Below are 12,355 nucleotides of genomic sequence, written 5' to 3'. Positions count from 1 at the left end.
AGTAAGTCCACAGACCGTTTTGGAACCTTGCCACCAATACTCCACAGCCCCCTCCCCCCACAATAAACACACTGATTGATAGAGTGTGCGAGGCCGTCACATGTGCACACGGAGGACCACGTGTCAGAAGAGATTAGAGGTGTCGGCCAAAGCGCTGGACAACTCAAGCATTTTATTATTAGGCAGGCCAAAAAATATTTTCACAGCAAGTGGAGAAGGCAAGCTTGCAAGGCGTCCTTATATATGCCTGAAGAAAAAAAAAACACAGGAACAAACACAAAACGGCTAATATATTAAACAATCAAATGAGAAGTCCACTCAGGCGAGCCAGCGAGGTGTCCTAATACATGCCTGAAGAAAAAAAAAAAATCACAGGAGCCAAAACAGAGCGGCTAATATATTATCACATGACAAGTCCACTCGGGCTTTTGTTGATATTCGAGCATTTCCAATGTGGGTAAGAGGCGCCTGGCCAACAACATCAACAAAAGTGTAACAACGAGCGTTTGTCTCCCAGCGGACCAGAACGCACGACTTCGCGATTTAACGCCGTTACGAAATCCGGCCTGTCACTTGACTTAGGAGTGAATTACTAGTTACTCGTTGAATTTTTTTCAGTTTCAAAATAACGTGTATCAACTTACTACCTTTTTTTTAATAGATGATGAATTTATTTATTGTCACTGCAGCAATTGTTTTCTCTTTCCTGGGGGGCTTTGCAAAAATAACCACTACGCTACACCAATGTGAAAGTCCGAGTTGTGTGATGCGCTTTCTGTGAAAGACTGTTCACGCAATTTAGGCAATTCTTCGGGTCAACGCGTGAGATGACGCCCAGTCGACGACAAACAAAGACGGACTGAGTCGCGGGTAAATGGCGCGTGGCTTCATCTCCAGGAAACGAATACAAGACTTGCATCGCATGTATGAAAACTCGAGACGAAAAACCAAATGGTCCAAAACTAGAAAATACTGCGCGATAACCGTGCACTCAACACAGTTTCTTCATTTTGCCCCTGGCAAGCGCGTTTACCTGTCTACCCCCCGACCCTCCCTGGCTCAAAGCACTGGCTTCTCTCTCCCCATTTGTGTGAGTGCTTATCACCGCGGTAACCCAATCCCATCCCTTTCATGTAAAATACATTGTGCCTGCGCGGCCCCGCCCGGCCCCCAGCAGTTGTGCCCCAGCCCGGGGAGGTGTAAAACTATCCCTCGTCTTTATGTCTCCAAAAATGACCCTTTTTTTTTTTTCTTCAGGTGCACTCGGACTCAATACAAGAGAGAGAGGGGCCGAGTTAAAGAGGGAGGAGGCTTTTTGTGAATATGCCCCCCCCCCGCCCCTCTCTTTAGTGAGCCCGAGCTCGCTTTACCATCCGACGTTCACACGAATGTGCCACCTTAAGAATGTGACAGGAAAGGAAAAAAAAAAAAGTTTGCACCCTGGAGGAATGAAATCTTTGTGCCCTTTTGTTTGCAAATTGCCCCGACTCGATGACAATAGAGCTAAAATTGTCCCACTGCCAGACATCTCTAAGTTACCCGCCACAAAAATAGGCACACACCCTAATGAGACTCAATTAGAGATGCTTGCGATACCAGTACAACTTCTCAGCTCTTCAACGCTCGCGTATAATAAGTATCGATACGAGTACTTTTGATTTCTCAAAATCACAACTCATTTTGAAGACCTAAGTTCCAAAATCGCATTTCCCTTCAAAAACGTTCCCTGAAATTTCATTTTCATTTTACTGCGGTCTACTTGGATTCCACGCCTGTCGACAGAACAGCCCGAGTGCCCGGTGGTCCTCGAACGCGGCGCTCGATCGGAGTCACACGATTTAATGGCGCTTTGCTCAATGGGCACAAATGAAAAGCAAGTGATGGATGTGTGTTTGAGTTCTGCGCCGTTAATTGTGAAGCGTTTGGCCTGGACTGCGCTCTGCCAGGCTAATCTGATGAGAGTGATTAAAAAAAACACACACACACACACACACACACACACACACAGCAGGAGAAACCTACACCGGCCCGCGGATGACTAGACACACGCAACACACATTTGGGAGAAAAACATTTGCAGATTGAACAGATTGTTCCATCTACATTTCACAAGACATGATTATGAATGACTCTTTTGTTTTCCTCCATTTTGTCTCGCTGTTCAGTTAGAACATCACCGAGAACGCTGCTCCTCAACCGTTTTTCAGGCATCTACCCCCTGTGAAGTATTTTTGTCAACCATGACATTTTTGTGTGTCTAAACGAATAAAGACACTGAATTTCGATGTCCCCCACTTCTAGGTGATTGGATGAAACCTCACCAATCGAAATCTACCTAGGATGCTTTGCACGCCCCTTGTGGGATTTTCGGATCTTACAAGATGGCTCTCAAAACGCAACTTCAAAAAGGCAAAGGTAAGCGCTTCTTTTTCAACGTTTTAGAGGATTTTTTTCAAAGTCGATTGCCCCGCGGTCATACGCTATCAATCGTGCATGAGTAATTGACTCAACATCACCTCTGAAAATAATTAGATGGCAATCGCTGGTTTTTTGTTTTTTTTTTGCCTTAAAAATAGTTTACCTGTGACTGGGCACTGTGACTTGCTAAGAACAATTAACAAGAATGTTTATGTATTTATTCATTCATTCATTTATTTCTTTATTCATACTAAACATGGTAGACATTTCTCAATGTACCAAAAATTGAGGAAAAAAATAGAGCTGGAACATATTATGCAGACACTCGAGGCTGACAATGAGGCGCTCTGAAGCAGCTGCACAAGTGGACTATCCCAAAAGGTTTTGCTTCTCAAAATAACGGCATAGAAATTTTTTGCAAAGGAATCACTATAGCGGCAATGTGCTGCGTGTTCCAATTCATTTGCTCCAAATTTGAAAAGAAAACTATACTGTTCTTGTCACGGCAACCTTGGGGTTCTCCTACGCTCATTTGAGCTGCTTTGGCAACCGCATATTAGACGTCGATAATTCAGATGCTCAAAAGTGCGGAAAGAGAAAGACGGCGTCACGCGCTCAAATAAATCGACAAATGATGATGACTTAGCGGAGCGCCATGGTCAGCGCTCCCCACTTCCATTTCCTCTGCTGCTGTTTGGAAGCACAGGAAGAAACGCAACACCGGTCCTTCTGCGAGCAAGTAAAAGCCCCTTTTCCCCCTGACCTGACCACAGCCGATTCCACCCCCACGCAGACGCGCCAGGACCCCAAACCACATCCTCCCCCCCAAAAAATTTGAACAAAGCACCCCGTGAGCACCTCAACATCTCATCGGGCAAACCTCAGTCTGTGAATGCAACCTTTTGCACACAAGTCAAGCCATGCCCTGCCTTCCGTTTAGCATGAAAAAAATCAGCGGTTTCGATCATGAGCAATATTTTACGATTATGCGCTCACATCTTCAGTACATTGTGCCCTGTCCATCTTTGCGCAGCGCAAAGTGCTATTTCATCTCATAATCGGAACATTTAGACATATTTGTGATGGCTATGTTCACTATTCACGACAGCGTTGTACCATATTTTCTGCACTATAAGGCGCACCTACAAGCCTTCAATTTTCTCAAAAGCTGACAGTGCACACTTGCTTTTGTAAGCATCTTGTCCGTCTGGATTATTTGGTTTGTAGCACCGCAAATCCAGGCATTAAAACCTCATCTCTCTCATTTCTGACCATGTGATCGGAATCGGGGACATCCTTACTAATGCGCGTGTAAAGTTGTGTCCGATGGAGTCGGCTAGTGACTTAGTATTAGTCGGCGCTATGTCATCAAAAGCGTCCTGAAGCTTTTCTGTGCGTCTTTTGTGAGCCTGTGACCAAGTGGGACGCTTCTATTGTCAAAACGGCAATCCGATACACAGGCAGCCTGCCAGCGGGTGTGTGTGTGTTTGTGTGTGCGCGTGTGTGTGCCCCACATGGTTGGGACCAGATCCCGGCTTTTATGGGCTTTGTGGGGACCTCTTGTACTTGAGGGGACCCCGCAAGTTCAAACTTTATTTTTGCGGGCCAAGACTTGCTTTTTGAGTGTAGCTTTGTTTTAGATTTGAGTTGCGGTTAGTCAAAGTCAGGCAATCCGTTGTGATGGTTAGGGTCTCCACAATGATAGAAAAAGCCACCTGTGTGGGTGAAGGGAACATCAGGGGATGGAGGGCGATGTTTGTCTGAAGCCCCCCTGAGGGGTCCCTCATACCTTTTTCTGTCTGCTCTACCTGCTGTCCCATTTTTGGACTTTCCATCTTCTTTCCTTCTCTCCTTTCACACTTACGTACTTCCTCCCCTTACTCCTCGACCTCGTCTTGACTCGCACACACGCGCACGATATTTTGAGTGATTTTATTAGCAAGACGATATCAAGTGTGTTTTTTTTTTTTCTCTCTGAACAGCCCGCTCTGATGGAACAGCTGGCTGTTAGCTTCTATATTGAATCTTTGCTGGGAGCAGATGGTGTGTGTGCCCGTGTCCGTGTGTGTGTGTGCACAACATAGCCATCTATCTCCTGTCTGTTGCCTTCAAAAGATGTTTTTGAAGGGTAGCTACCTTATGTCGTGATGTCACCGGCAGCATTATTTAACAGGCAGCTGGGAGACCATTCATCATTTAATTAAAAGGCGTCTGAAAAGGAGCTCAGGCCTAATGACATTAGTTTCAATTATTGATGCTACTGACACACACACACACACACACGTGAGGCAGAGACTTTGTCTTCAGTCATATTGGACTGTACCTCCCCAAGGTTATTGCAGTTACATTGGTTAAAATAAATGCCTTGTGAAGTTAAGAGAAGAGTTCTCAACAATCCAGCCAAATTTTAATGTCAAAATGGAGGCTTCAAAATTGTAAATAATGAAGCCGTGTCTGTTGAATATGCGGAAGCCACGCCCCATCAACTACCAATCGAAAACGTTTATATAACCCGAAAAAATTGTTGCTACTTCATCGAGCTACTCAACTTTTTTGCCGTGACTAAAAGTGGCCACGTCAGCTGACGATGAGGCGCTCTAAAGCAAGCATGCCAACAGACTGGGTGGGGGTGGATTGATAAAACGTTTTCATTTCTGATATAATACCAATATTGCAGCCAAAAGTATTGTCAGATAACGATATTGATCTGATACTTTATCGGCATGAATGGTACAGGCTTCTATTTTTCAAGTATGCAATGTTAGAAGAGCCTTGATCAAATTATAGTGTATTTTCAAAATAACATGTGACCCTTAAAATGATACAGAAAGCACGAGCATAAATTTGGTGCACCTACATTCGCCTTTTTTGATGTTGCATTTTGAGAGCCATCTTGTAAGGTCCAAAAAAGGCGCGGGCGGTGTGCCGAGTGTCAAAACTTGATTTCGATTGGGAAAGCTTTGTCAAATCATCTCCCAGAAGTGGGTGACATCATCAAAATTGAGCCCAATGTGTCAAGTCCTCCAGCGTGATGCTTTTTAGACCTCCGCCTCAGCAAGCCAAAAAAGGTTAACACTGCCATTGAAATTTTTAGCTATCAAGCATCCATCCAAAGAACTTGTGTCTCTCTTTTGTGGTCAAGCCGGCATAGTAATACAGTAATCCCTCTTACTTTGCGGTCTCAGACATCGGGGTCTCAGTACTTTGCGGGTTTTTCCAGGAAAAATTAAAATATTTCAAAATAAAAAATGTAAAAAATTCGCAAAAATGGAAAAAAAAAAAATGAAAAAAAGCAAAAGAGTGAATGACAACGTAAGGTCATATTTATAGTTTATTATCATTTATGTTGGTAACACACGCTACTACCTATGTTTAGTAAGCGATGAGTCTTTGTTCTGTTTATGTGTTCGTTTGTGTAGAGGTTGCACTTTATAGTTAGTAGTAGTTGTTAGTTGCTAACCCGCTAATGTCGGCTAAAAATACAGTCAATTCATAGATTAAAGTTCGGCAAGTGTTTATATGTTAGTTTACTGACTTTAAGATTGTTGTTGATTTATTATTCAACAGATACTACAACAGATACACCATACATGAGCCAAAATAAATGTGAAGTTCAACTTGCGTACTCTCTCGCCGGAGTCTTGGTGCAGATAACCAGTCCTCAGAACAAATTCTCAACAAACTAAGTCATATTAGTTATTTAATGAATATACAATAATGTTAAGGATAATGTAATGTTAAATAATAGGAGAAAGGAAATAAAATACGCAAAAAATACAAAAATAAAAAGATTGTTTATGGTTACTGCGGCTATATTGGGGCGTACATTGAAATCTAGGAACTGATACCCTACTTCGCGGGTTTCAGACTTCACTGGGGGTTGACACCCTCCATTAACAGCGAAGTAGGGGGGATCACTGTAAATGATAAAAATACATCAAAAACGAACAAATATTCTAACTGTAACGTCTTAAATTGAAGTCTTGTTCAAGCGAGCTGGTGTCTCATTATTATACGCCAACAATGTCGCCTTTCGTATCCTGAATTTTCATTCGTAACTAGACGCTATATTTTCGTAACCTAGGCTTTTCGTAACCTGAATTTTTCGTAACCTGAATTTTTCGTAACGCTGCGTCGTTAAGTAGAGGTACCACTGTAGCTGAAAGCTTGGCTTTCGAACACCACGGTAAAGCGAGTATATCCGTCCGTGCCTACTGGTGTCGAACATGCGCGTGTGTCGAAAAGTGGCAACGTTGTCTGCATGGCGAGTCGGGTCTAAGACAAAGCGTCTTGGCCACTGCGGTTGTGTGCCGCGCAGACCGAAACCCAATCCCCCGGCAGCAGAGCAGCAGAGGAAGTTCTCGCTGCGGGCAAGTCGGTCCGGTTCCTCCGTAACCGACGCGCCACTGTAGCAATCTCATTCCCCTCCCGGCAAAAACAAGAAAATCAGCTCGTATTTTTCCCAATTTTCAGACGCGCGCTTGGTCATAGAAGGTGAGGCCGGAATAAAATTGCAATCTGGCAGCGCGTCGCCTATGTCTTGAAAAGTCTTTGAGTAATCAATAAAGACGGGGATCTTGGAGGCGGTCTCCACTCGGATGACCTCAGCCGTCCCACGCCGCGGGTATGCGTAAAACAGAGAGCCAAACACCTTGACGCACTCAGCAGACACTCCAGTGCAAATACGGTGCGGTTTCCTGTCTGCTGCCTTTTCTCTCGAACGAAAGCCCACGCCGCTCGATGGCTTCTCCAGTCCCTTTGGCGCGTCCCTCGCAGGCTGACCCGCTGACCTCGCGCCTCCGCGACGCTCTAGCGCCTTCGAAGGCTCTCCAGCGCCAAGCTAATTATTATGTTACGGCTTTTTTTTCCCCGCTTCCCCCGAAAAACTAAGCGAAAGACTGACAGGGCTGGTTTTATGGGGTGTTGTGTCAATTTCAAACACACACACACACATACATATATACACACACTCCCGAGCAAGGGGGAAAAAAAAAACAGTCCACCTTTGAACACAAGCAAGCCAACCTTTCGTCGTCTCGGGAGGTTTTCGAACGCGGCAGGGAGACGTCGAGAAACTGGCAAAGCCAAAGCAAATTTTTCTGTCGGGCGCAACAAAGGCAGCATTGATGGATTCTCAACGCCGCTCGGTTGTCTGTAAATTTTCAGAGCAAATGGAAAAACGGTTTCCGACACCGTTGATGCGCTGAACTCGAAATAAAGCCATGAATCAATCATTTATTTGGGATAGACATTAAAAAAGAATTCTAATGTCTAAGCGATGATCAATTTCATACAATTTGGGAAAAATTGTCTTAAAAAATAACTAATACTCCTAATATTCCAAATCTTATTGATGGTAACATGACGACAATGATAACAATACTCGTGCCACCAGTAAATAAACACACTACTTGTCTGTTTTGTTCCTCTTCTCGAGCATCTGAAGTGTTTCATTTTGGCTTCTTTCCTTTCTGGCTGATTGTTACCTGATTGTGTATTTTTTTTACTTGTCAATGATACAAAAAAAATAAAATAAAATTGCAGCGTTTATGTTGTTTTAGCCCTAATGATGTATGGAAGCCAGACAGTGCTTAAAAAAAAACGTGGTATATCAAGTAATATATGAAACGAATGGCTTTTATTTTGAGTTTATTCCCGGAAGCAAAGTCGTGGCAACGATTTGCTACTTGATTATCTTTACTTCACAGCATGAGCCGCATCTGATGTAAACAACGCTGTGTTATGGGTAGATGGTCGATGATGAATATTTTGATATCAAAAAAGCGGTGCGCCAGATGGACGCGTGGTGATTTGGAAGTATGCGTTCTAGGATGCAGGCAAACGAGAGCGCAGTATTTCATGATTTAATGTTTAAAATATCATGATAGAGGCCTTTTAAAAGTAGCCGCAGATTTAAAAAAGCTCGCTCAGAGATGAAGATGGCCGCATGAAGGCCAACACTCAGCTGTCAGCTAGGCATCAATCTTTTGGGAATCACACAAGTGCCACGGCGAGGATGCCGGCCTACTCGAGAGATGCCAGCGCTTGTTTGTGACACTCCGCTCTCCTTCCGAGCGCCGGCGCCCCTTGTCGTTGGGCAGATTAAAAAAAAAAAAAAAAATTGTAAATGGCAATGATGCCAAGGCATTTCCGGCGAGCGAGCTGGACCTGGCTCGTATTTAGCCGCTGCTGCTCCGTGTATGTTTGTGCGAATGTGATTGTATGCGTCTGTCAGAGTGAAAGAGGGGTGCAACCTGACCCCCTTCGCCTCTTCTAACTTGGTCCGTGCATTCGTTTGCTCGCGCACAAACTGGGACAGCTGCCATAATGTGTGCCTCTCCCAGCATGCCACAGGAAAACTGCTACAACAACTTTTTCCCACCCGCCTCCATCTTGACGATTTTTTTTTTTTTTTTGGCGGCTATGAATTATGCCTGAGCGCTTTGGTACAGAATTGGGTAGCAAAGCTGCAGTAGTCATGTCATTTTAACCCTAAAGCCTTTTGGTGTTCTGCAAGGCTCACTACTCACTCCACAGATTTTTACAGTACACTATACATCAGTGCCTCCCAGCTGTCATCGAAACAAGGCACATTTTGTACATGAGAAAAAAAATGCGCTAACGATATTACATACGAACTCAAGTAAAGATGCTGCCACGGAAACGGCTTGTTTTCAAAGAAGTGGAGAATTATTGTGTCAATAACCACTCAAAAGGTTCTTTTGGTACAGAGAGAAAGGTTAGCTTAAACGCCGATTGCATGTCTGATTTTTGGATGGCGTCAATGCTAAATCAAACTCATAGTTGACACCAAGACGTCATTATCGTCACACGGTGGGGGGAAAAAAAATTGTTAACACCATTTGGCCCCAGCTAAACAAGTACGTGACAACAGGTGGAGTGGGACAGTTAAACAGGCTAAAAGTAGCATTAGCCAGCACTCTTGGCCGGGCCCCAGGCTTCTTCCAGGCCACCCCGAGGGACCCCAGATAGCGGGTTGGCCCTCGCGACCGCAAGCCAGATGACGCGCGGCGCTGGGAAACGGAGGGGAGGAAGTCAGGGGACTTTAAAGGGTAGCGCGGAGGACGGGGCGGTGGAAGCGGGGGTATCGGGTAGCAACAGACAACTCCCCGAAACTTTGTGTGCCAGCTCCGTTTTCGCCGTCACCCGAGACACGCCTTTTTCAATGAACCAATTGGCTACTTTCGCTACGAATGATAAACCTTCAGCGAGGGAGATGTGCCGTTGGCGTTGACTTCATGTTCCGCTGAAGACAATTTCCTCAAGAGCCCTTCCAAACGGAGTAAAAGTTTCCCAGTTAACTGCTAAAATGTCACCGCGGAAACATTTCAACAACATGTTTACCGAAAACTGATATGGTAATACGAGACGTCGGCATTGTTCGTCTGGTGAACGCTTCCTCTGGCCCTGCTTAACATTTCCACAATGCGGTGGATTTATTATTTTCATGTCGCCCTGCCCCGAGGCGACCTGCATACAACTTTTCCCTGCCCATTTCCATCGGCGCGCTTTAATACACGCTTCAAACTTAGAATACACTCCGAAATGTCTCTGGAGAAATGCGTCGATATGTTTTACATGTGCAGAAAGCCTTAACGCTTTCAGTGCCAGGGACAAGAAATGTTGTCTTTGAAAATACTTTGGTTTTGTACCAATGATGAGAATGTTTTTAATGAATAATAATTATCGTATTTTTCAGACTATAGGCCAGCAATATCCTATCTTCAGCAGACTGAACATGCCTGCATGTTTAGCACCGCTATATTTGTAGAAAATGGGTGAATGGATGAATTTTTTTCAAGATAACAGAGTTAAATATCATTTCAAACTCATAATCAATACTTCCATAGCGTTTTCTTCCGTCTCCTTTTATTCAGTTGATCGATTATTTTAGTGAACATATAACACATTACACATATGGCAATTCATATTTATAAATACATATACTGTATATAAATTATACATCACAAACTTTATAAAATACCTTATTCTTGTTATACGTAGTTTTTATATTTTTAATACATATTTCAAACTCTTTTTGAACACATCATTGACTTGCATATTTTCTGTTCCGCTGACGTGGGTTCGGCCTGCTCGCTTCTTTTATCGAAAATAATGCCCTAATAACCCGAGCTAACACATTAGCTGCAACAGGCACTGGCTGCTAACAGCCAACTGACGTCCGCCCGTACGACGCACCCAATACTTTCGGGGTTTATATTTCGGGAGAAAAAGTGCGTCTAATATTTGGGGGATTACGGTACATATTTCACATCGATGAAAAAAAAAACGAGAACCACAGAATTGATCGATCACTAATTAGGATTTCCATTCAGATGAAATCCATGATTCCCACAAAGCAAATAAAACCCCCAATAGTTCTTGAGTCGGCCTAAAAGCTCCCATTTGTAGGAACAACTGAAATCTGTGTGCCGCAGCCGATCCGATTTCCAACAATGAATCAATGTGGCCGATGCCGAGCTCAAATTCGCATCGTCAGTGATGTCAGCGGCCTATTTAAGGCAGGTGAAGTAAGTGAGGAATAGCAGGGCGTTAATATTTAATAATGCCACGGTACAAGACGAGCTAATTCTTTTTCTTTTTCTTCCCCCCGCCGCGCTCTTTGCCTACTGTAAAATTGAGTGACAGCGGTCGGCCGGCTCGGCCCGTAATCCACACCGCCCGCGTCTCGCGGGGCAACATAAAAAGTGGAGGAAAAACAACATAGTTCGTGCCTTGTGGCCCACTTTGTGCTATTATTACAGTGCGGGCTGGCAGGTCAGAGAGGGGGGGTAGTCCGAGGCTTGATGGAGGAGATGAAATTACACCTGTTCTGCTAGCTGACTAACGACTTTGAAATGCGAGCGCACCTTGTTCACCGCCAAAATCATTTTCCCAACAGTATGCGTCCAGTCTGTAAATAAGCAAAACGGGAAGTCCAGCACTGATGTCATGCACAGATTCAAGTCAAACTTTTTTTCTAGAATTCCATTTCGATTTCCTTACGTTGCATCTCAATTATTGTGGGAAAACTACAACTTCGAGTATTTTAACATTGCATAATTGCTCAGTTTATCATTGTTTTGTTGGAACGCTGAATGAATGTTTGCAAACAATTGTCCTAAAATTGTCGCATCCACACGAACGCGGAGGCACGGATGCAGAACTTACCATTTGGTCGTTGAGGTCCTGTGAGGCCTCCATGGTTCGTGGCCTTCAAAAGTCACACTCTTCAACTGAAAAAAAATAAGAAACACTAGTATAGATAAAAACCCTTCAAAATGTACAGTATGTACCACTCACAATTGCAAAATATGCAAAGATTTCACTAAAAAGCTCCTTTTTGCACTAAATGTGTCAATCGGAGTCAACCGATCGATCGCAAAGGTAGTAGTGGTAGACAAGACACGAACTACGAAAAAAAAGCACTTGCGTAAACAATGGGCTCAAGTATACTAATAATTTGACTAAAAGCACTTTTGTTATTATTAGAATCAAGAAAACATTTTCCTCTATGCTCAATGATTAAAGCAATAGAGGTCAGTTACAGTATTTGGGTTGTGTTGTTTAATCTGATTAACGAGCGCCACAGCACCACCTGGTGCCGTGTGTCAGGTTCAGTCAACCTAGAACATTGGATAATGCACGACGAACGAAGACGAGATTCTCGATTCTTTTTGCTCGCGAGGAGAACGGACAGAAACGTGTTCGGAGTTACATATCTCCCACGTTCTTTGAACACATCTTATCGAGCCATCCATTCATTTTTTATAGCCGCTTTTCTTCACAAGGTTAGCAGGCTTGCTGGTGCCTATCCCCGCAGCTGAATTGCCTACCGGCCAATCGCAGGGCACGCAGAGACGAACAATCATTCACACACCCAATCACACCTTAGTATGTCCAGTACACCTGCCAT

The 12,355-nt window shown here is 43.9% G+C and overlaps 1 protein-coding gene across 1 annotated transcript in view; it reads right to left on the bottom strand.

The window, feature by feature from the left end:
- eya4 (EYA transcriptional coactivator and phosphatase 4) overlaps nt 1-12,355 on the bottom strand; it is a 35,772-nt gene that overhangs the window by 19,102 nt on the left and 4,315 nt on the right. Inside the window, exon 2 of the mRNA XM_088403726.1 lies at nt 11,611-11,675. Within this exon, the coding sequence (XP_088259852.1) occupies nt 11,611-11,643 (33 nt within the window). The 5' untranslated portion in view covers nt 11,644-11,675. The remainder of the gene's footprint in view (nt 1-11,610; nt 11,676-12,355) is intronic.

This window comes from Hippichthys cyanospilos, chromosome 20 (genome assembly GCF_059441005.1).
Source record: "Hippichthys cyanospilos isolate Australia breed blue-spotted pipefish chromosome 20, RoL_Hcya_1.0, whole genome shotgun sequence".
NCBI lineage: Eukaryota > Metazoa > Chordata > Actinopteri > Syngnathiformes > Syngnathidae > Hippichthys > Hippichthys cyanospilos.
Note: the sequence above shows the minus strand (reverse complement) of the source record. Positions and strands in the feature narration are given on the sequence as shown.